The sequence below is a fragment of the Mus caroli genome, chromosome X (assembly GCF_900094665.2).
Source record: "Mus caroli chromosome X, CAROLI_EIJ_v1.1, whole genome shotgun sequence".
Taxonomy (NCBI): Eukaryota; Metazoa; Chordata; class Mammalia; order Rodentia; family Muridae; genus Mus; species Mus caroli.
This window is the reverse complement of record NC_034589.1, coordinates 42447900-42472394: the sequence shown is the minus strand read 5'-3', so window position 1 is coordinate 42472394 and position 24495 is coordinate 42447900. Positions and strand designations below refer to the sequence as shown.

General features: G+C 43.5%; 2 protein-coding genes across 7 annotated transcripts; both read left to right on the top strand.

Annotated features, from left to right (window-relative positions):
- The first annotated feature begins 5703 nt into the window (after positions 1–5703).
- Positions 5704–10730, top strand: LOC115029054 (immunoglobulin superfamily member 1-like). The gene is made up of 6 exons (XM_029473704.1): positions 5704–5757; positions 5886–5947; positions 8279–8407; positions 8537–8563; positions 8931–9212; positions 9515–10730. Exons 3-6 carry the CDS (start codon positions 8368–8370, stop codon positions 9862–9864), a joined length of 699 nt encoding a protein of 232 aa, XP_029329564.1. The 5' UTR covers positions 5704–5757; positions 5886–5947; positions 8279–8367; the 3' UTR covers positions 9865–10730.
- A 2200-nt stretch (positions 10731–12930) lies between these two features.
- Positions 12931–21176, top strand: LOC110286689 (immunoglobulin superfamily member 1). Of its 6 annotated transcripts, none has more exons than XM_029473701.1 (13): positions 12931–13184; positions 13468–13618; positions 15480–15550; positions 15634–15666; positions 16054–16344; positions 16558–16836; positions 17420–17707; positions 18447–18734; positions 18913–19200; positions 19397–19684; positions 19816–20094; positions 20489–20612; positions 20760–21176. In XM_029473701.1, exons 2-13 carry the CDS (start codon positions 13551–13553, stop codon positions 20893–20895), a joined length of 2433 nt encoding a protein of 810 aa, XP_029329561.1. In that variant the 5' UTR covers positions 12931–13184; positions 13468–13550; the 3' UTR covers positions 20896–21176. The 6 variants fall into 6 exon arrangements, with proteins under 6 accessions (XP_029329561.1, XP_029329558.1, XP_029329559.1 ...); XM_029473698.1 differs by having other exon boundaries at positions 13111–13184; positions 13498–13618; XM_029473699.1 differs by lacking the exon at positions 15634–15666 and having other exon boundaries at positions 13111–13184; positions 13498–13618; positions 20760–21123.
- Positions 21177–24495: the final 3319 nt, after the last annotated feature.

Sequence of the window (24495 nt, the reverse complement as noted above, 5' to 3'; positions counted from 1 at the left end):
GGGGGAGAAGAAGAAAAAGGAGAAGAAGGAGAAGAAGGAGAAGAAGGAGAAGGAGGAGAAGGAGGAGAAGGAGAAGGAAAAAGAAGAAGAAGAGGAAAAAGGTATATTTACAGAAACAGAATGTAAATTGTAAGCCTTGTTGCAATGGTGTTTTTAGATTGTTAATTTCCGTTGCTCTGGCAATTTAGACATCTCTGTTTAACTTCAGTCATATAATTAATCATACAATAAGTCGGATAAAAGATCCTAATTGCCAATTTCTACAAGTCCCTCTGGACAAGTGATTACATGTAAATAGATAAACCCAGTCTATCATTCCTCAGTGCCGTCCCCTTGTCACTTCCCCTACCACTCCCATGAAAATACCTGTAGCCTTGACACACTGGAGGTAAGGCTGACTCTGGAGTAGAAAAGGGCTTCCTTGGCAACAGCAATTTCATGCATCCTGCCTGGATCAGACAAAAACTTCTTCTAGAATACATTTTATCTGGATATTCACAGTGGGATGGTCTCTTTTTCCTCTGAATCTGACTTCATCCAGCCTAGAAAAAGACAGCTGTGAAAACACTTCCAACCCACCCTTAAAACTCTCCTGTATTTTATGTCTGCCTTTGCATACTCTCCCAGTCCTGATGAACTCAGATACTCATTGTTGTTCCTCAATTGCATGTAAAGGCATTAGATAATGCCAGAAGGTTACCTTGTTAAGGAGTGGTAGATGGACCAAGCAGAACCTTGTGACCTTGTGAGACTGGAGCATAATCAAATATTATTTGTTCTATGTACCCATTAACTCTTCATTCAACGTTGCCTAGGCAATCATATTATGTACTTACATACTAGGCATGCACTACCCAGATACCTGAACATGTAAGCCTCTATCTAGTGCTATATGGCTTGCAATGTTGTTTTGAGTGAAATAAATTTTAGTTTGGGGCCATTCCTTTTATTTTATTTATTCTAGAAGGTTTCCTGCACAGTCCTGGGAACACCCTCAGTTACATCTTCCTCTTAAAAGTTGGACATAATGAATATGTTGAAATACAAGCTAGGTTCGTTCACTCCCAATACCCCTATGCAACTCTCCTTCTGCACCTGCAAAGCCTAACTCCTCGTCTGCTCTTACTGTTGGAGAGTCTTACTGGTCTTACTGTACTCGTCCTGCTTAGGTGTCCTTGATGTTCTGGAATTCCCACTGGATGGCCTCATCTACATTACACTTTCTCTCCACAGTAGAAAATGACGGCAGCTCCATTTGAGGGGTCTGCAGAAGGATGGCTAAATATATCTTCATCTTAGGAATGTGAGTGAAATATCATTGATCTTACACATTCCTCAGCTGGCTTACCATCATAGTGAAGCAGAACAAGGAGAGGAAATCACAATGCTCATAACTCCTGGAATTTTGTAAAAACCACCATTATTAGGGGGTGGGGTTGGAAAGTTCTTGTTTGAAAGTGAAATTCACTATCCTAAAAATACAGCTGGAAGGGGCTGACTTTTGTAGTAAATATTTAAAATGTGTTCTCAGGGTGAAATGGGATGGGATAGGATGGGGTCTCTACTCTGATTTGCAAGAGTTGCAACTTCTATGCTTAAAATCATTTGACCATGACACACTGAAAGCTATTGCTACCAGGGCACTCAGTGTAGTGTGGGGATAAGATGGACATATTTGGTGTTCCTGTGTGTTGGCAAGTGTATCCCCAGGAAGAGATATTTTGTCCTGTGTGTCTCTCCTATTTGGGACAGTGCATAAAAGACCAATTTTTTCAAAAAGAAACAAACAGCAATAAAAAGACACCATCAGCTTATCAAAAAGTTGATTCTGTGGAATCCCTGACAAGTCAGCCTATGACTCTTCATGATCATGGTTTTGCTCCTCAAAGCTCATCTAGAGTTTCTTGACCATCCCTCAGTACTGCTGTGTGAAATAGTCTCTTTTCTTTGATCTAGCCTAATGGCCTCTGTAGCTCAGAAACATTCTCAAATTGACCTCTGCACATTATACTCCTTACTTAATATACTTAAAATGTGCTCAGTACAGTTTGGTGTTTTGAAGGTACCTTAGAATCTCTAGGAATCCCTACTCCACCTAGTCTTCCCCCCTCCACCTCCTCTCTCTCCCAGATCTTCCTTTGTTTCCCTGGAGAAAAGAGCAGGTCTCCCAGGAATATCAACCCAACATGGCCTAACAATTTGCCATAAGACAAGGCACAAACCCTCATATCAAGGCTCAAAACATGACCCAGAAGGAGGTAAAGGGTCCCCAAGTCAGGTAAAAATGTCAGAGGTACTCCCCACTCCCACTCTCATGAGTCCCCCAAGAATAGCAAACTGTGGCTGTGAAGTTTTTGCAGATAGACCTCTTCTATAGACTCAAGTTCTATAAGTGAGGAGTGTGGGTCAAAAATACTATCGAGTTTCACTACTTTTGAGAAGAAAAGGGTAGGAGCTCCCATGCCAGCCTACCAGATCTAGATCATGCAGAAAGCAAAACGCTGCCTAGACATTAGCCACAAAAATAGTTGTTCTCCAAACAATCCTGGAAAGAAGAGTTATTTAAGAATTGCTATATCTCAGGGTAATAAACCAAGGGAAAGACCTCTTGAGTTTCTTGGAGGAAAAAGAGACAGAGGATGTGAGACAGGGAAAGGAGAAAGTGCATGTGCGTGTGTGTGTGTGTGTGTGTGTGTGTGTGTGTGTGTGTNGTGTGTGTGTGTGTGTGTGTGTGTGTGTGTGTGTGTGTTTCACAAACTCATATATTAGATTCCTGATGGAAGGCAGCTAGCAGAATCAACATTCAGATAACTCCATCTCCCTGCAACTCTACCCTCCCTTCCCTTAGACCCTGTTGGCTCCTCCTACTAGCTTTATAATGCTCGGCCACTTGAAGTTTCTTCAGGGGGGTCTGCCAGAGAATGCTTCTCTTTCTGCAGGCTACAGGGCTCAAAACCTGATAGGTAGCCTAGAAACAGAGTTTCTGGCATCTCAATTGCCAGCCATAGTCTGAATGAGGGGCTTCTATGAAACCTGAATAATAAGTGTTTTCACAACTCAATGGCGTCCCAAAGCAAAAAGGCTGGAGCGAGTGGTATTCTTATCCATGCAGCTCCAGGACCTTCTCAGGCTTCCACAGCCAGATGGGACAACACTGGGCTCTAGATTCAGGTCCAAGACTACAAACTTCTGCCCACAGACTTGCAGAGAGCTAGGGAACAACAAATTTCTTTCTCCCCACATTTTTAACAGTGCATCTGATTGGTGACTGTATAAGTTTTACAGCACTTTCCCATCTGTGTATTTTTTTTTTTAAGTTCCAGTTTGGAATTTAGTTTCATCCTAATTATCCAATTCAAAGGTGACATAAAATGATGAGACTATTGAGAATATGGGACTCTGTATACAATCTACCTAGCTTTGAATTCTAGCTTAGTTACTGAACTTTAGGCAGTGTGCTTAATATCTGTTTTCAGTTTTCAAATCTGTAAAATGGGGTTGGTAGTAAAGGATACTTCCTTATGTGGCTATGAGGATTAAATGTTAAAACTGACTGTAGTCAGTGTCTGGAACTACCAAAGCATTTGAAGAAACTTTATGGTAGAAGTAGTTGTGGTGGCCCAAGCTTGTAATCCCAGCATTTTGGAAGTCGGGGCCGGGGTGGGGGGCAGATCACTATTAATTCCAGACCAAAATAGTCTACACAGTGACTTCTAAGCCAGCCATGTATAATTGTCTCCAAATAATATTGTTATAGTGTTTCCAGTTTCACACGTTGTAATGTTAATTGCCATACTCCAAACAACACCTTACATGTCCAATTTTGTCTCTTCAACGTGTTCAAATCCCTTGCTCTCTATCCTTCAACCAGTGCCCTAGTTGAGACACAGAGTAACAGCAAACTGCCTGCATGTCTCAGAGCAGTATTGCCATGCCAGACTCACTTGCAATGTAGTCTGGTTCCCAGCACTCCTCTATTGTTTCCAACTCACAGTCTGTAGTAAGCTCTGCTTAGACTACAGACTCTTGAAGAGCTTGAAGATCTCACTGTATTTTCAGACTCCAGAGCAATGTCTGCTACAAAGAACTACTACTTAGCAAGCATTTGTGGAATTAAAGGCTCCCTGTTATGTTCCAGTCCCTAGGTAGTTGTTGACAGGGGCAGTTTCTATTCAGTCCTATACAAAACCATTTGTAGGAATAAGTTCAATTATTATTTCCACTTTTCAAATGAGAAAAATGATGCTGAGAGGTTAAATAATTTGCCTAAAAATGTCTACTTAGATTTATATGACTCGTCATTCCACAACAATCTGAACTTTGATATGCTGAGTAAGATCTAAGAATGCCAGAACCCTGCAACTGTTATCACCTGCTATATGACACTATGATGTTCCAGCGGCTTCATTTAAAACATAGTGTCTTGTTTTCACAGAGTTTCTTTTTTGACAAAATTGATTCTCATTAGGTGATTCGAGGTTATCTTATGAAGGTAAACCGAACATAAAGAAAGGAAACGTCGGCTATGCCTTCTGACAATTGTCCAATGAGCCCATTGGTTGCCATACTTAAATCTCATCACATATTATATGTGAGCTAGAGTTAGTGTCTCACCTTAAAAATATCACTTCAAAAAAATATCTTCATAAGTCCAGAGGGCTGACTCAGTGGGAAGAAACAAAGTTCTTTTTGCATATGTCTCCTTATTTGAGTTCAGTCCCCAGAAGCCAAGTTAAATTCTATATGGGTGCTGTACATTTGTAATCCCAGTACTTCTATAGTGGGATGGGAGATAGAGATAGGAGATTCGTCCAGAAGCCTGAAGGTCAGCTGGCCTGGAATAGGCTGATAGAAGCAAGAGTCACCCTACTTCAACAATTTAGAGGTTTCCCACAGACCCCTGAATGACTCCCATCTCCACACAACGTGCCAGGCCCTGGCTGCTCTCGAGCTCTATTTTGTAGTCAACAAATTTTTCAAAACATTGCTCTCTGTTGTCAAACACATACTTCCCTAAGGCAGTTAAGGAGGGATTTACAGATTAACAACAGGAGTGGAAGCAACAGTGGCTACATTTGTTGAGAACTTAGTGTGTGTCAAGCCTGTGGTACTTGGACATTTATTCTAGCCACTAAAACTCTGCTAAGTAGGCTCTACTATCTTATTTCAAATACGGGGGAAGTGGACCTCAGAGAATTGTACTCACTTGCTAGGGGTTACACAACTATTAAATGTACAACCTAAACTAGATTCTGAAAGTTCACGTCTTTAAAGCCTGGACTTTTATCCCAAACTAGACTTTGAAGACTGTCTAAGTTACTAACGACTGTCCTCAAGTGTCTGTTTCCTCAACAGTAAAATCGAGAGAATGAACTGTTGTCTTGCAGGGTTACTCTGAAGGGTAGAAAAGCCCAGGGCCAGTGCCAAAAGTGCACACAGTAGGCATTTCAACTATTGTGTTGAAACAGTTATGAATGCATGGGGGCATTTAATGAGCAGAGGAACACCCGAGGTCGCTTTAAAGGCATTGGGGAACTAAAGAGATGGCTCTACGTACAGCTTCAGCTGTCTTGGGAGCTGGCCCTCTCCCTTCCAGGATACAGTGACCAAATGAAGCTCTGAGCGACAGGCAGGGGGCAGGGGCCTGACTCTAGCTTGGGCAACCTCAGCAGGGAGTAGGGAGAGAGGCGGGAGCTGGGAGGGGCGTTCCAATCCTGGTCATCAGAGGACTGCAGGTGCTAGGCAGAGTTGCTGTAGGTGGGTTCGCGAGCCCAGCTAGGGAGGGGAGGAGGCTAGGGCGGGACAGCAGATGGGTGGGGGAGAGAGGGAGGCGGTGCTCGGGGCCCGAGAGGCAGTCCTTAGACAGCTCTTCCCATGCCCGGCAGTTTGCTGCATCTGGAGGAGCTCTCTGGAGAATCTCCAACCTCAGAGCGAGCCTTCTACTACCGTAAGTACCTACAAATGAGCGCATAGTTCAGTGGCTGAAGATTAATTACTGGCCACAAAATCCTAAACAAAACCCCGAAAGACCCCCTGCTGTGATTAATCGCCGTAAATCAAACTGCTCCCCAGTCGTTCCCCCCACCCCCTTCATTCCTGCCTCTCTCCTTCTTTCCCCGGATCCGAGCCCCGCCTCGATGAGAACCTCTGGGCAATGTGGATATCTCCCCTTTCATTTCTCAGTCTTCCCTCCAAACCCTAAGCAACGCTTGTACCCAGTACCCTGCGGAGCCCAATCCTTTTGATTGCTGTAGCCCTTAAAGCTATGAAAGGGGCTACCTTTAGATATTTTGTACATATCACTCTCAAAAACACTGCGGCGCTGCCTAATGGTGGGGAAAGTGCTTGGGGTAGAGTGCAAGGGGACCGTTTTAAAAAAAAAAAGCCTCAACTGCCTAAGTTGGGGGTGGGGTGAAAGAGCAAAATGGGCGTGGCCAATTTTGAACATCGGGTTGTTCCCAAGTTCCCTGAGCATAAGATTCATCATCTTGGCTGAAATGATATGGTACAATTATGTTTGGTTTGGTTTGGTTTTAATGATTGAGGAGTGGTCAGCCATGCTGAGCAATTCAGCTTTTCTGACTGCACTTCAGTTACCAAGAAACAAGACTCAGATGTCCATGTGGTAAGGCTGGATCAGGCTGGATCCTCAGAGGGCATTCCCTGGGTGCAATCCCAGGTTGAACTCTTTCCTTGGCAAAGAATCTAGTTTCCCCCAATAGATCCTGGCCCAGTGCCCCAAGGGGAAACAGCAACAGGGTGGTATTCAAGCTTTGACCTGGCACTGAGAAAATTGGGGACAAGGGGTTCTAGGAATTGGGATGGGAAGGGTTTCAATACGGTCTTATGCCAAATTATAACCCTGTTTGAAAAATGAGACAAAATACACCTGTTTACAAGAAACATACACAGAATGCTTGGCACTGTACACTCATTTTCCGTAATCGAAAACAACAATACCAGATACACATGAACAGATAAATAAATTTAAAAAAAGTTCAGAGACTGTAAGTTAAGCATCCTTCAACACAAAAAGAAAAAGAAAATCAAGGCCCAGCTCTTCTTGAATCTTCTCGGTGTCAACGTGTTGTCTAAGGCCGTTTGAAAATGAAGCTTTCCACTTGTCCATGTCACTCACTGTTAGTCCGTTAGTGTTAGGCCATACTAAGGGTTGTGAGCCTGCTATAAGTTTAGAAAAACGAAGTCATTTTCTTATCCTCTTGTGGTTGCTGCATCTACCTCACTCTACTGAGCTAAGATCAAATACCTGAAGGCAGGTGGGATTTTGTACTATGAGTAGAGGTCCCCGTGGAGTTTGTGCTGTGAGGACACACCTTCCCGAGGCAAAAAGTTACTTTGTGGTGAGAGGGGAGAAGATCCACCTTGTGCATTTGGAGTCCATGCGGTTGGCAGTGATTTCTGGAAAAAGTGGAAAAACCTCTCTAAAATCAAATATCTTTTTTTTAATGTTCTTTCAAATTCAAACAGTTCCATTTTCTTCAGAGGTAGTGAACAAATCTGCTTAGAAGTTAAGGGCAAGTTCTAAGAGGGATCATTCAGTTATACTTTCATTAACTACGTGGAAGCAGCTAAATTAACTAACACATACTCAAAATAGGGTTTTAAGCTTTGGAGGTAAGGGATAAGGGTGCATTATAAGCACTCCTTACAGGAAACAGTCTTTGTGATGAACTAGGAGGGGTAACAGAGGATGAAGAGGGGACAACGACAAATGCTGGCTCTGGGCACTTGAGCCTTGGAGTTTAAATTAAATGAACTTTAATTTTTATTTAATATTTTAACTTTCAGCAAATCATGTATCCTCCCTAGACTCCATTTGCCTCAGCAACAAAATGGCAGCAGTGGTCACAATGCCCTTTTTTATTAAACTATTGGATGACTAAGATGTGTGCGTGTGTGAGTGCATGTGTGCACATGCTGTGTGTGACTAGTGCAGTTGTGCACTTGTCTAATTAAAAGGTGACTCTTGGCATGGTCCACTTCCCCCCACTCAGTAGGATTTCTTCAGGCTTGTTTAAGGTCACCTTCTGTGCCTTTGAAATCTCAGGGACAAATAAACATTTCAACCAAAAAATAACATCTTAGATCGCAGGAAAAGATCTTGAGTAGAAAGACTGGGAAAAGCAACAAGTGGCCTTATTAGCATGCCAGGTTCCTGGGAGCTCATGGAATGAAGGTTGTAGAGAGGGATGCACTGATCACACCTCAACTTGAGAGAGCAAAACTAGACCCTGAGCAAGAAAATGTCTTCTTTTAGATTCTACTACGTTTTAAGAAGCAAAGCCTTCAAGACTTGGAGTACTACACCAGAGAGCCTTCAGGCCTGGACAGGCCAGAGCCTAAGCCATGATGCTTCGGACCTTCACTCTTTTGCTCCTTTGCATTTGTAAGTTCAAGGAAGGGATGAGAAGCAAGTGAGCCTGATAGAGAAGCTCTTGTGAGAAGGCTTCTGGGGGATCTGGGGAGCTGGTTGAGGTTGGAGGGCAATGTAGAAAAGCAGACTTTCTCTTTTCAGGGCTCAATCCGGGTATGACTTCACTGGGTAAGTGTCTTTCTGTCAGGGATTGTAACGTACTGGCCTGTGTTTATAGCCTTAAGATACCCAAGAAAGGTTGGGCTACTTGGGAATCAAATCCTCTTCCATTATGATTTGATTTCCCAAGAAATATGCAGAATCTTATCTTGCTTTAGAAGGCAGTCTACTTCCCCCTGCTCAGTTGGATTCCTTGAACATATGTCCCTGGCACCTCTATGCCAAATCCATACAGGAGCAGAAACTCCCACTCCCCACAAGAAGGCAGAAGTCAGCATCTGGGTGGGTTAGAGCTAATTTTAAGGTGTGTTATAGGGCATTTTGTGGGATGAGGAGGGCTGAGCACTAATATCTTTCTGATTTGGGGGAATGGCAGCAGTGGAGTCTCAACCAGAGCTATGGATAGAGTCCAACTACCCCCAGTCCCCTTGGGAGAACATCACACTTTGGTGCAAAAGCCCCTCTCGGGTATCCAGCAAGTTCCTGCTTCTGAAGGATAACTCACAGATGACCTGGATTCATCCTCCTTACAAGACATTCCAAGTTTCATTCTTCATAGGTGCCCTTACTGAGTCCAATACAGGTCTTTATCGATGCTGCTACTGGAAGGAGAAAGGCTGGTCAAAACCCAGTAAAATTCTAGAGCTAGAAGCACCAGGTGAGATGGCAAGGGTAAAAACTCAAGAATATTCACCCACTCAAATAGCACGCAAAATCACCATGCCAGGGAAGGATTTGTTGAAGTGATTCATTTACCTCAAATGCATGCATGTATGTGCGTCACAGATAACATTTAAGTGCCTACTCAGTAACAGACAATGCATGCAGAGGACTCAACTCTGCAAGGGTGGGGCAAGGAAGAGTTGTTTGGGGAAGGCTCGTCTAAAGCCCATCTCACCTCTCCTGTTATCTAGGCAGCACTGCCCTTTCTTTAACTCATATCAGTCCTTTTTTTTCCAGGTCAACTCCCTAAACCCATCTTCTGGATCCAGGCAGAGACCCCCCCTCTTCCTGGATGCAATGTTAACATCTTCTGCCATGGATGGCTCCAGGATTTGGTATTTATGCTGTTTAAAGAGGGATACCCAGAGCCCGTAGATTACCAAGTCCCAACTGGGACAATGGCCATCTTCTCCATTGATAACTTGGCACCTGAGAATGAAGGGGTTTACATCTGCCGCACTCATATCCAGATGCTCCCCACTCTGTGGTCAGAGCCCAGCAATCCCCTGAAGTTGGTGGTAGCAGGTGGGTGTGGCCACGGCTGCTGGCATCTGACAATTGTTATCCCAGGGATCATGGCTGGTTGAGCAAAAGTTGTTCATATTACTTGCCTCTGCCAGTTTCTAGGCCCTGCACAGTCAATGAGGTAGAGTTGCTTGACAATTTCCTGAGCTACAAATTAGTCACACATGCTTTAAAGCAGATAATCCTTTGACTTGTTTGTGAGTCTACCCAGCTATTCAGAAACTTCATCTTATTATAGTTTTACTGTCCTTTACTTGTTGATCATCAATCATTCATTCATCCAATATTTATTGAGCACCTAATATGTGCCAGGCATTGCCAGTACAGTCTTAAAATTGGTTTATTAAAAGTTTAAATGTATTTGCAATGATTATATTTAAGAGTGGGAAACAGACTGAATCACTGTGCCCGTTGATGTAAAACAAACCAAACAAATGAGAAAGAAAGCAACAGGTTCTCTTTGTCCTATATCACTAGAGCCAGTAAAGGCAGCACCAAGCTCTAAACACAGAAGGCAACTCCCCCAAAGGTCCAAGAAAAACACACTCAGGCTTCAACTTCTCTATCCCATGCCCTGGATGATTCCAGACAAAATTGTCTTCATAGATCTAGTTTCTGCCCCAAGCAAAATAGATCTTGGGAAATTGTGGTGCTACAGAAAGTACCCCTGATTTCTAGTTCCATTCATGACACTGTATGATGTTGAGCAAGTCATGTCACTTCTCTGTGCTTTGGTTTTCTCCATTCTAAGACAGGATAACAGTATCTATCCAATCTATTGTACAATGTCACTCTGTGCTTCAATTTCATGATCTGAAAACTCTCTATAAGAATAATGCCTACCTCACAGGGTTGTTGTGAGGATTTGCCTAAATAACATGTACAGTGCCTGGCACATACGTTCTCAATAAATGGTAGTTAATAATTTTATTAATATAGCTTTTTCTTGAGGATCAAAATACAAAGGATTGTTTAAGCCATGTATATGGATGCTTGTTGTACACATACCCTTCCAACATAGTTCCCCACTAACACACTTCTATGATTAATGTTCACCAGAATTTCCCATTTCTCTATTAATTTTAGGCTTACAGGGACTTTATATTATTTACACTCAATACCACTAGACTGGCATGTTTCATGACACATCTGAAAAGCTCCCATGAGTATATGAGAGAGCTGATCTTTCCATAGTAGATGAGCTGGTGTACCTGGGATCTGAGTGGGGATAACATGGAGTCATAAGAAGTTTAGTAGCACAGCCACCTTAGAAAAACAATCCATGGAAATGAGGGTGGACCCCATTACCAGATTTCATTGGCTTACTGAGCTATCTCCCTATTGACCTCCTTCCAACCTTGTACTGCAAGTGTTGAAAGTGGGGGTCTTAAAGCAAGATTAATGTGTTCAGATGCTCTCATCAATATTTCAGTGAAAGTTATGCTCTTCAAGATGGAATCAAAGTCATTTTGAGAAGTGTAGATTTTCTGGCTGTAGGAAGAACTATATATGTCATTTTAGAGACCTGAAGATTCAGGGAATTATGGATGTAGACAGTCCCCTGAGGCAAGCACCTCTACCTGGCTGAGCTCACAGTGGAGCTAATAGAGCTGAATGAGAGAGGAAGAGAACGTGTCGTGTCCTTGATTATATACATGAAGAGGCATANATCTAAGNCAAGAGAAGGAAAGAAGCTTACATCCCAATTACCACTTTTGTCCAAAGAAAGTAGAAAATAATCATAGACTAGGGAAGAACTGGCCAAACTGTATCTTAAGGGTCTCTTCCCTTTCTAGGTCTCTACCCCAAACCAACTCTGACAGCCCATCCTNGGNCCATCCTGGCACCAGGAGAAAACCTGAGTCTCAGGTGTCAAGGGCCAATATATGGAATGACGTTTGCTTTAATGAGGTTGGAAGACTTGAAGAAATCATTTTACCACAAGAAGCCAATAAAAAACGAGGCGTATTTCTACTTCCAGGATCTGAAGATACAGGATACAGGGCACTACCTCTGTTTTTACTATGATGGGTCATACAGGGGCTCTCTGCTTAGTGATATCCTGAAAATCTGGGTGACTGGTAAGATATGGGTATGCTACGGAACAGGTTATNAAGCTTCCTCTGACTCCCTCTNTCCTCTTGTACTGTCACCCAGCCAGAGCTAGTGGTNNGGGTCAGGAACAGAATTTGTGCACCATACTGAGGGATTTGTAAAGTACAAATGGGAAGACAGAGGAGGGAAATCACCCTAAGTAGTAGAAGGAGTGGAGACTTTCACCATTGGCTGTTTGTATTTTGGGTCTCATCCTAGACACTTTCCCCAAGACCTGGCTACTTGTTCAGCCCAGTCCTGTGATTCAAATGGGTCAGAACGTGAGCCTGAGGTGTGGAGGACTGATGGATGGAGTTGGTCTTGCACTCTATAAGAAGGGAGAAGAAAAGCCACTTCAGTTTCTGGATGCCTCTAGCAACACTGGCAACAATTCATTCTTCCTAAAGAATGTGACCTACAGGGATGCTGGCATCTATAGCTGTCACTATTATCTTACCTGGAAGACATCCATTAAGATGGCAACATACAACACTGTGGAGCTGATGGTTGTAGGCAAGTGATCTTAACTGGCTTTAATTTTCCTATCACCTATTTGTTTTTATTATTATTATTATTATTATTATTATTATTATTATTATACTCTAAGGAGGGGGTTAGTGGCTGTGCCCTTTCCTAGAGGTACGAGCTAAAAACACTAGGAGTATGGTGTAGGGCTTTCTATCCTTCAGGAACCTTCTCTCCTTAGATTAACCTTAAGCCTTGCCTCTCAGCATGACACAGCCCCACTGTGAGTTATGAAAAAAATTAAAAATAATTTCTTTCAAGCCAGGGAGAGTTTACAGGTATGGGGTCTTCCTGATTGAAATTAAGAACCAGTAGTCTTTAGAGAACCACAGAGAGGGGAAAAGAACTCTAAATACACAAAGTTTGAAGCCATTAACCAAATGTAAGTGAAGAAAATCCCAAATGAAGAGCTGTGAAACAATTGGCAGGGGAGAGGGTGCTGACTTAGTGTCACTTCTAACTGTGGTCTCTGGATTGGTTTCAGATAAGCCCCCCAAACCCTCCCTTTCAGCTTGGCCCAGTTCCGTGTTCAAAGTAGGAAAGACCATCACCCTTCAGTGCCGAGTGTCTCATCCAGTACTTGAATTTTCTTTGGAATGGGAAGAAAGAACAACATTCCAAAAATTCTCAGTAGATGGAGACTTCCTCATCACTGACATTGAAGGGCAAGGCACAGGAACCTACAGTTGCAGCTATCGTATTGAGGCACACCCTAACACCTGGTCACATCGCAGTAAGCCTCTGAAGTTGGTGGGACCAGCAGGTGAGAAGATAAGTTCTCATATCCTGGGATTCCAAAACGGTGCCCAGAAATATATGGGAAGGGGAGTGAGGGCTTGGAAATCAGGACCCATGCATCTAGGCACACTTTCCTTGGGTGTGCTAAGATAACTCAAAGGAGTGACCAGAATATTCTGAAGAATCCTTCCTATTCTCCACGAACAGGAAGGACACATCTGTCTCAAGCTTCTAAACAGAAGCTTTCTCTGTGACCAGCTCCCCTCCCCCCACCATGACATTATCTGTCTGACCTCATCTCCATCAAGGTTTCTGCTTCTGGTCTCCTCTGGTCACAGGCTTCCTCACCTGGAATTCCATTCTGAATGAAGCTGTCAGGGTGTCCTTAACCATGCAGCTTGCTTCCTTGCTCTTGCTAGTGGTATGGATCCGGTGGAAGTGTCGGAGACTGAGGCTCAGGTAATTTGCTCAGCCTGTTGTTGCCCAAGCTAGCTGACTGTGTACTCTCCTAGTCTCCAGAATGGGCCGGTCCCCAGTTACCGTAAGCATGGGGACACATTCTTAGGTTTCTCCGCAGCATCTAGACTTACAAGTCAAGGCATTCTCATTCCATCTGTTTCTCTTTCACCTCACAGAAGGGTCATTACCCAAGCCAAGTGGAGTCATGTATAGTTTTCTGGGGCTACAAGAATAATCAGAAGCATGTTCCTTGACCTCTACACCTCCTACAGTGCCCAAATCGCCTCTTAAACGGCTCTGTCCACAAGACATTATAGCTGTCTTCCCTCTTGATATGGTGTGAACATACTTGCTTGTAAGAAGCTATGCTGTTGGCTCTTACAGCTTGTTATCTGACTACCATCCTATTTTTTTCCAACATTACATCCCTCACATTCAAGGGATAGAGAGAATATTTTCGTCCATTTTAAGTTCCTTACAAACCAGTTTTTCTGTTACTCTTGACTCCTATTGTTTGCCCAGAGCACCCTTAGAGTAGAGTTTTAAACTGGATAGACATTTGATAAGACAATAAATGGAGCCAGAGGGTCAGATTGTTTTCTCTAGCCAAAAAATACAGCTCACAAGATCCTACTGCCATTTCCTTATATTCTCCAGTGTCCTTCGGACCATTGATCTCTCTCCCTAATCCCCACGGTTTTCTAAGGATATTATAGATGACAATGAAAAGATAAGTAACAGTTCTTAATTGAGTAGATTAAGAACTACCTGGATAATTTGCCCACTTTCCTCCACCCCTTGCCTCTGGATGTACTTGTCTGCCACCTTTGTGTGTCTGGGAAAGTTAATACACAATGGAAGATCATTGTGACTCCGTGTGTCTGTGATTTCTGCTGGAATCTGAGGGATAGTGTGCCAGGGCAACAAGTTGAGAGAGCCAATTATGGTTTCTGACAGAGGAAAAAAAACACCCTTGGAGTTTTCACATTCAGGGAGGTCAATTTTTACGGCCTATAGATCTGTCCTAAATTTCATATGCTTTAGGCTAAGCTCCTAGTGGGATTATCCTACTCCAAGATCATTACATCAAAGAATAAGGTAAGAATTTAGATTTCATAGAAAGCAGCCTGAAAAGTTGTTTTCCTGACCAGAAAAGGGCTGAGGGTAGTCACTGTTTCCCAAGGAAAACAAAATTGTCAGCTAAATTTTGGCTTTATACCTCCTAATTGAACGGGAGGCAGAGCTCGGCAACAGTGCTACACATTTGTAGTGACAATCTATGTGGTGGAGAGAGAGATCCCACTCTCTGACAAGCTTGCTCAGGACTGACAGGCCATCTTCTGGTAATTCATCAAGGCTGCCTAGGCAACCCTTCCATAACAAAGGCAGGTGAGGCAGGTCAGTTTAAAGACCAATCCTGCCATAGGCACAACTGCTTCCAAACTTAAACTTGATGACTGAGAAACACTCAAAGTTGCTCTTTCCACCCCCACACTCAACCACCCAGCGCTGCTGAGCTCCAGGGGTTCCGAGAACTGGAGATACAAAAGCACTTTCCCACCTGACATCTCATTTACTGCAGCAACCTCATCAGGGGCCATGGGAAGCTGATACATAATACAGACTGGGGGAGGGGCGGAGATGAGGGGCATGGAGGTCAGAGAAGTTCAAGAGGTTTGGAGGCGATTAGGCCCTCAAGAAGAAAAGTCATCAGTGTCAGAAAAGATTATGTGCCATTATCCTGGTCATACCCAATCCCTATTGGGTAGTGAATAAGCCAATGACATAAATTGCCGCCCCCTTCTCTCCGCCCTCCCCCTAATCCCAGCAACTTTTTTTTTTTTTTTTCTGGTCTCGCTAGAGAAGCCTGGTTGTTGGGAACAGCTCAAGGGGTCGCCATGCTCTTTATACTCATGGCTCTTCTTTGCTGTGGTGAGTAAAAAAGGGGTGGGACAGGAGTCTGGGCAGCAGGCTGGGGAGGAGGGAGCCGAACCTGGCAAGGGTTTCTTTTGCAGGACTGTGCAATGGGGCATTGACAGAGGAGATTGGTGAGTTTTATCCTGCCCCAGACTGGGACATTCCTCTCTGGAGATCCGAAATAACTACAGAGTGTCAGTGTCAGTACCCAGGGAGGGACTGGTTGGGAGGGAAGGACAGCCAGGAAGGGGCACTTGTTAAAGCTACTGTCAGCACTCAGCCTCCAACTTTGTCTTTCTGCCTGTAAAAAATTCCTTCAGACTCCTGCATTTTTGTGAGGCTCAGCTGAGAAAGCAGCTTCCCCCTTTTCCCAGTACCTGGAGAAAGAAGCAAGATAGGAAAGAGAGGCTTCTGATTGAAGGGGAAGGGGCGTGTGATCTGGGTATGGGCTTCAAGAGAAAGGAAAGGAGGGAGGGGAAATACCAAGAGGATGGCTTTATTAACTCTGCTGTTTCTAGAAATAATCATGGCAAGCCCTAAGCCTGAACTGTGGGCAGAGACGAACTTCCCTCTGGCCCCGTGGAAGAATTTAACCCTCTGGTGCAGAAGCCCATCTGGCTCAACTAAGGAGTTTGTGTTACTGAAGGACGGGACCGGGTGGATTGCAACCCGCCCGGCCTCAGAGCAGGTCCGGGCTGCCTTCCCTCTTGGCGCCCTGACCCACAGCCACACCGGGAGTTACCATTGCCATTCATGGGAGGAGATGGCTGTGTCGGAGCCTAGTGAAGCACTTGAACTAGTGGGGACAGGTAAGAGAAAACAGAGGATCCTCCCGGAGTGATCTCTAGTGCCCCTGGAACTCCTGTACTGCCAGGAGTGGGGGAGGGGTGAGGAAAGAGTAAGAGGAGACAAATTGAGGAACTCAGGGGTACATTTCATTTGTTTGCAGAGAAAGTAACTGAACGTCCCATACTGGGCACGTCCAAACTTTTGATTTCTGGCCATCCCATTTTGTTTTCTAGACATCCTTCCCAAACCTGTCATTTCGGCTTCCCTTCCAATCCGGGGCCAGGAACTGCAGATCCGCTGTAAAGGATGGCTGGAAGGTTTGGGGTTTGCTCTGTATAAGAATGGAGAGCAGGAACCTGTCCAGCAACTTGGTGCTGTTGGGAGAGAAGCCTTCTTTACAATTCAAAGAATGGAAGATAAAGAGGAGGGCAATTACAGCTGCCGCACACACACTGAAATGCAGCCCTTCAAGTGGTCTGAGCCCAGTGAACCCCTGGAGCTTGTCATAAAAGGTAGAGCTGAATAGGGTGTTGGGGGAGGAGGGGCGGGAAAGTGCGAGATAGACACTCCTATCTCCACCACAAACTTTGCTGCTGGTCCTAGGAGCCTGTGTCCAATCTTAGAGCCAGGCAGGCGTGGCGCTGGGAGTGCCAGAGCCCCTGGCTCCACGATATTAATAGCCATAATTGTTATTAATAGCTTGGGTTTGTGGAGGGTGATTTAATTTTTCTTATTATTTTCCCATCAATTATCTCATTTAAGTATAGAGGAAATCTTGAAGTGAGGTGAAGCAGCTACTATTTCATTCTCTTATCCAGATGGGCGAACCAAGGCTCAGAACTAATTGAGTCCCGAAGAAAGTTTACTCTTTCAGTATACTCCTTTGCCTGTTCCAGTAACAGTGAAGATTTCTCTGGAGACAATGAGGGACAGGGATGAGGGATCCCTATAAAAACAAACAAATAAACAAAACCATCAATGCATATATGTCTGAATGAAATGCATATAGCGGACTTCTTCCTAAAACCAACATTTGTTGTATTTGCTTCATGTTTTCTTGATTTAGTTTTGTAATGTTTTGTTTTTCTTTTCTAGAAATGTACCCCAAGCCTTTCTTCAAGACCTGGGCTAGCCCTGTGGTCACTCCTGGTTCCCGAGTGACTTTCAATTGTTCCACCTCCCATGAACACATGAGCTTTATTCTTTATAAGGATGGCAATGAAATTGCATCCAGTGACCTAGCCTGGGGAAACCCAGGAGGTAGTACAGCCCACTTTCTGATCATTTCAGTGGGCATTGGTGATGGAGGAAACTATAGCTGCCGTTATTATGACTTTTCCATCTGGTCTGAGCCCAGCGACCCTGTGGAGCTCATTGTGACAGGTTAGGGAGGGGAAGTCTTCATGGGGGGGGGGGAGTAACTGACCCCAGTGAGGGGAAGAAATGTGTTCTCTAAAAGACACTGAGCACATTCTTAGGACAGTGCTTAGTGTATGATAATAAACTGTCTATGTAGGACAGCTGCACATGTCACTATCATAAGAAGAAACAATAAAGGAGTAGGGGAGGCCAATAATTCACTTCTGAAGAAAGAAGTGAGGGAGATACGGGTGTCCAATCCAAGAACCACGCTCAAGTTGCCTGCTTTCTGAGCTAATCCTTTTAGGCTTGACCTTTAGTTTTGGGTTGAATCCTCCGCCTTTTCCTGAGCTGTCAGGGATTGGTGGCTGGATGGCCCTCAGAGAACAGGAGAAAACCTTGAAACGTCAGGTACATGTTATACAGCCATTACAAATGACCATATCAAAGGGTGTTTAATGTCATAGGAAAGGGTTTGCAATATAAACATATCAGACTCTTCATCCCTTCATGCACTGGGGGTCTCAATTACATAAATAGCCTCAGTTCCAAGGACATAGTCATGTGTTAAAACATAAGAGGAAAAGTAGGTAAGGAATCGTTATACTTGAGTTCGTGAAATTATGTTTTCTTCATTAGTTTTTTATTGCATTTTCTAATTTTCTACAATCAACATATATCATCTCCTATAACAACATTATAAAAGCTATTTGCAAAGTGTGGGAAGCAGTCTTCTCTTATATTATGATCTTTTTCATTTTAGAATTCTACCCTAAACCCACACTCCTGGCACAGCCAGGCCCTGTGGTGCTTCCTGGGAAGAATGTGACCCTGCGCTGCCAAGGAATTTTCCAGGGCATGAGGTTTGCCCTCTTGCAGGAGGGTACTCATATCCCTTTACAGTTCCAGAGCACCTCAGGGACCTCAGCTGACTTCTTCCTCCACACTGTTGGAACACAGGACGTTGGGAACTATAGCTGTGTCTACTATGAGACAACCATGTCGAACAGGGGCTCATCCCTTAGTACCCCTCTTATGATCTGGGTGACTGGTAAGAACAGACAAAACCTAGGGCTGGGATAGAGTCAATTGAGCAGGGAATATGGGGGATAATGTCTCCTAGAACTGTAGGCCAAATTATGAAGGGGATTCAAAACACAGCAATTATCATGGAGGACAGCTAAGAAGGTTGTATACTCATATCTCACTCATCACTGTTCTCTGTCTAGACACATTCCCCAGACCATGGTTGTCTGCTGAGCCTAGTTCTGTGGTCACCATGGGGCAGAATGTTACTCTATGGTGTCAAGGACCAGTCCGTGGAGTTGGGTACATTTTGCACAAAGAAGGAGAAGCCACTTCGATGCAGCTTTGGGGGTCCACTAGCAATGAAGGAGCATTCCCTATCATCAATATATCTGGTGCTAGCATAGGACGTTATAGCTGCTGTTACCACCCTGACTGGATGAGCCCTATCAAGATACAGCCTAGCAACACTCTGGAACTCATAGTCACTGGTAAGGGGATGAAACCATGGAATGGGTGTTGTAGTGTAGAAAGGATCAGATTGACTGATTCGAGAAAGATGTTTTTAAAGAACTCATAGAGAGGCAAACAGTAGTCTCACCTCTTTATTGATGAGATAGTAGAGGAGCTCATAGAGAAATAAACACTCAAATGGCTGACCGCTGACCCACAGTTAATTTCTTATAGGTTTACTTCCTAAGCCCAGCCTGTTAGTCCACCCTGGTCCCATGGTAGCCCCTGGAGAAAACATGACTCTTCAATGTCAAGGAGAACTGCCAGATTCAACATTTGTCCTGTTGAAGGAGGGGACACGACAGCCCTTAGAACAACAGAGGCCAAGTGGGTACAGAGCTGACTTCTGGATGCCAGTGGTGAGGGATCAAGATTCTGGTGTTTACAGCTGTGTTTATTATCTGGATTCTGCTCCCCTTGTGGCTTCAAATCACAGCAACTCTCTAGAGATCTGGGTGACTGGTAAGGTTCTGAAACCCAGGAAAGCCTTTTGATTCTGTGATTTTTAGACCTTTTAGAGGTTACAAATAGTACAAGAAATGGTGGGCTTCCAGGTCACTTCTTTTAACTCTGTGTTCTTGGTCTGGTTACAGATAAGCCCCCTAAACCCTCTCTGTCAGCCTGGCCCAGCACCATCTTCAAACTAGGCAAGGACATCACCCTTCAGTGCCGAGGACCCCTGCCAGGAGTTGAATTTGTGCTAGAGCATGATGGAGAAGAGGCTCCCCAACAGTTTTCCGAGGATGGAGATTTTGTCATTGACAACGTGGAAGGGAAAGGCATTGGAAACTACAGTTGCAGCTACCGGCTGCAGGCCTACCCTGATATCTGGTCAGAGCCCAGCGATGCCCTGGAGCTGGTTGGAGCTGCAGGTGAGTAGATAATGCTTCCATCAAAGTTCCTGTTGTTAAGCTCCTGGGATCTCAAGAACAGTCTCCAACAGAGATAAACCAAAAAAGGAGACAGGAAGGGTGTGGAGTTGAAGCCCTCAAGTATATCCTAGCTCATATAAAGATGAGTAGATCATACTTTGTGTTCACTTAGAGACACTGAATAGATTCATCTAAGGCCTCCCTGCCTGGCTGAAAGGAGATCTGAGTGACTCAGTCTATTCTCCTTGCATCTTGATTGGTCATTTCTTCCACAGCTCAATGCATGGCTTGCTTACATGTGGCTCTGGGGAGGCAAGAACGAGAGGACAACCAAATATTTAAAGGAACACTGATGATGCTAAGCTACAATTCTGATTTTTTTGATATATCACAGGGCCTGTTGCTCAAGAGTGCACTGTGGGTAACATTGTCCGAAGTACCCTGATTGTGGTGGTTGTGGTAGCCTTGGGGATAGTGCTAGCTGTAGAGTGGAAGAAGTGGCCTCGACTTCGGACTAGGTAAATACTCACTCAGCTAAGCTCAGTTCCAGAAATGGAGTGCTGCTGAGAAGTCCATGATCCAGTTACTTCTCTGGCATCTCAGCCCTGCCCTACAATTTATTTTCAGGGACCTCCCATTAGTTTTGTATCTTTCTCTTTATACAGGGGCTCTGAGACAGATGGAAGAGATCAGACCGTAGTCCTTGAAGAGTGTAACCAAGAAGGAGAACCAGGCACTCCCACCAATTCTCCTTCATCTGCCTCGCAGGAAGTCTCAGTGGAACTGACAGTTCCAATATAATTACCCTCTCCTTTATAAGAGCTTTCCTCTTTTATCTTTTACCTGCAGAGACCTGAAAATCCCACTTGTTTATCCTAGAATTCAGTAGCATTTACTGCTTCTTGATCTCTAACCACTTGAGTTGGGTCAAGAGGATTCTGGGAGTGGCAAGCTCTACCAGGTCAAGCTGTTTCCTCTATCCTGGTAACTCCTCACTGTACTGATTTACTGGTGCATGCAATTCTGTTAAACATGTATTCTTCTGAATAAAGAGAATATTCACTATTTAACTGCAAACCAAACCATGGTAGTGGGTTTTTTTGTTGTTGTTGTTCCTTTGTTCTGTTTTGCACATACAACAGCAGAAATGATAAGATGAAATGGGGCTGCTCTTAATAGGGAAGGCAGATCGAAGATTGGGAGGAACGAGGAGTAGGGTAGGAGGGCCCCCAAATAGCACTTTGCCACTGAGTTTAAGTTATGGGCACTGAACATAATGTTCTTCTGCCCCTCCATCCTATCCCTGAATGACAGTGTTCTGTTCAAGTTAAACATGAGGAGGAGAAACACTGAAGTCACACTATTTTTTTTTTTTTTACTCTGTTACTTTTAGGTCCATAGGCTTTCAAACAGCAGGTCTGGCCCTCTATAGAACTTTGAAACTGGCCAAGTATATGTCTTGTGACACTTATCAGCAACCACAGGGTATTAACTAATTCCATAGTAACTATGAATAATTAATACAAACGGATATTTCACCCCTTATGAAGAAAGTTCAGTCTCTCCAAAGGTCTGGTCTCTAGTAGTGGAATCTCTGGATGTGAGCAAGCAGTTATCAGGTGTAATGATTACCAGGGGACCTTTGTCTGTCACTCCCAGGACTCAAACTGGAACTGTCTCTTCCTTTTAGCATTTGATCCTTTATCCTGCATCAACACTCACTTTCCATCTGGATGGGAATTTAGCATACATTAGACATGTTTGATGGGGGAGGGAGGGGCGCTTACTTCCTTGAACCTTTTTTAAGACCTCAGAAGAATTGAACTGCCGGTTCTACAGGAGGTTATGAGCCCTTCACACATGAAAACAACCCTGAAGGAACCCTAAAGTCCCTTGCCTCCCACTACTGTGAAAGAGCAAATAATGTCCAATAGAAAAATATATGAGGGTTGCGCACACAGTGAATTATTTAACCTGGGGTACAATAAAGTGCATAAAGCAACTCTTATATCCTTACATTAGGAAGCTTATTTATCCTAGAAGTTAATGAAAAAGAATGCATCCCATTTCCCTTAATCCTGAAGAATGAAACACGCTGTGTATTATAGACTAATTTGTATTAAGCTCTGTGGAATGTAGAAGAACAAAGTCCCACTCCGATTTCCATTTGATGAGATTCTATTAGTTGCTTATACTAATTTCTTATAGTGTTTCTAAAAATTGCATTTGAAAAGTGCTTTTACATTTGAATCCAGCCAAACCTAATTGTTGTTTTGTGCTGAACATTACTCCCTGCCCTCAAACTCTACATCCTTAACCCTCAGTCTAGCAGTGACTTTTGAACACTGGAAGTAGGCCAGTCCTTAGTCCTTGGTTTTAGGATAAAAAAGTCCTTTGATGGGGCCCAGTTATGTTTTCTGATCTTTGGGTGTTTCAAAGTGTATGTTGTCAAGGTTAGTGACAGAGCAGACCCAAGTTATCAAGGGATCATTTGATTGTTCTAGCTGTTCACACACACACACACACACACACACACAGAGAGAGAGAGAGAGAGAGAGAGACAGAGAGAGACAGAGAGACAGACAGAGAGAGAGAGACAGACAGAGAGACAGAGAGACAGACAGACAGAGACAGAGAGAGAGAGACAGACAGAGACAGACAGAGAGAGAATGAGAAAAATGTTTGAGAAAGAAACAGGGACTGAAAGAGAAGCCTCCAAGTTTGAAAAGCGGGACCTACTAAAGACAAACATGCCAGACTCTTGTGAAATGTATACATTGAACCTGGGATCTCCTGTGTCACCAAGGTTCAAAGAGAGGTACTCATGTGCAATCAGGAAGAAAGCCTGAGAAACAAACCATGAGAAATATTGTGACACTGGACTCTCAGTGGCTTTCCTAAAACATTCACACACACTGTTCTTCACTCAGAGAACTCAGTTCTGCAAGTATTAGAAGGGAGAAAATACTTGTCAATTAACTGTGAGATACTTAAAACACAAAGAGTCGCTCTGGAATTTAACTTTGCTACTCCCTGTGAAAGCTATGTCAATGAATTAAATATCTATTTATAATGCAGAAGGCGTAACAAACTACCTCAATGAATTAAATATCTATTTATAATGCCAGTGTAGCTTGTTTCTGACAAACCCCCTCATGGTCTGTTTTCTTTTGTTTTTTGTTTTGTGGTTTTTTTTTCAACCTGGTTGCCATGGGAATCAGTCCCTTTACCCCTGGCTGGCCTCTAATCATCACCAGCATCAGGTAATTTCTGGGAAGTGGAATCTCAATTAGGGAATGAACCTTTACAGGAGAAAATCTAAATGCCTCTGCTGAGTTTGAAAAAACACATGCAAATCCCTTTTGATCATTGAGGTCCTACACCTTTGTCTTCAGCATCCCAGAAGTATGACAATGATCTAGTATACAATCTCTTCGCTATAGCCATAATGATATGTAGATATACAGTCTATTCTGATACCCTCTCACCCCAACAAAGGGAGCTCATCCCAACATGAGACCACTTGAGAATTTCTACTTGGTGTATGGCCTTTCTGCCTGTGTTTATCCCTTTCATGCTTACTGGTCCTAATGCTGACTCAAGTCATAACTCAGACTAAATCCACAACAATCCTTCAAAGTTTGGAAAATGGGAGAAGTCCAAGTCTAATCAATCTCCATCAGCAGTGGCATCAGAGTTCAACCATCCATTCAGAAGCATGTTTATGCTAGTAGTTCCCAATTATCTAGGCTCCAGATAGGGAAGAATTTTATGTCTGTTTCAGTTCTGCCAGACTCAACAGAGCATTACCTTAAAACATTAAATTTATCTGTGTGTTCTACAAATACATATTGACTATTTTATATAAGTCACACTATCATGGGCACTGGATACATTTTGGAGTGAAATATATTTTCCTTGCCCATCCAGTGTGGGAAGCAAACAGTATCATCAGTAGTAAGTTATGTGAAGTATTACATGGTAATCAGTTCTATGTTGAAAAGTTAAGTAATGAAAAGAAACTTCAAGATTTATTTTCCAGGAAAATTACCGCAATGTTTGAAAGATGGCTGGGAAGAACTCACTAAGAAGGTAATATTTGAGTTATAGTTTAAAGAACACAAAGTAACAATGAGTACAAATATCTAGGCAAAGTGTATTCAACTCAGAGGTAAACACGGATGCAATATCCCTGAGATGGAAGAACTGCCTTGGTTTTCCAAGTTGTGAGTGAGCTTATGTGGCTAGAGCAGATTAAGGAGCATAGAAGCAGATACTAGTCTGAGAGGCAATGGGAATGCAGCCAAGAAAGATGTTGGAGGTCTCTATAAGGACTTGGACTTATACTCTGAATGAAATATGAAGCCACTGGAGTTATACTTAAATGGGACCCTCCAGCCT

What these genes read in the sequence shown, in the direction of transcription:
- LOC115029054 (XM_029473704.1), top strand. Translation starts at nt 8,368, where the DNA reads ATGATGCTTCGGACCTTCACTCTTTTGCTCCTTTGCATTT. An exon ending in TCTTTTGCTCCTTTGCATTT is followed by an intron (nt 8,408 to 8,536) that starts GTAAGTTCAAGG and finishes TTCTCTTTTCAG; the next exon opens with GGCTCAATCCGGGTATGACT. An exon ending in TCTAGAGCTAGAAGCACCAG is followed by an intron (nt 9,213 to 9,514) that starts GTGAGATGGCAA and finishes TTTTTTTTCCAG; the next exon opens with GTCAACTCCCTAAACCCATC.
- LOC110286689 (XM_029473701.1), top strand. Translation starts at nt 13,551, where the DNA reads ATGCAGCTTGCTTCCTTGCTCTTGCTAGTGGTATGGATCCGGTGGAAG. An exon ending in CATGGCTCTTCTTTGCTGTG is followed by an intron (nt 15,551 to 15,633) that starts GTGAGTAAAAAA and finishes TTTCTTTTGCAG; the next exon opens with GACTGTGCAATGGGGCATTG. An exon ending in GGAGCTGGTTGGAGCTGCAG is followed by an intron (nt 20,095 to 20,488) that starts GTGAGTAGATAA and finishes GATATATCACAG; the next exon opens with GGCCTGTTGCTCAAGAGTGC.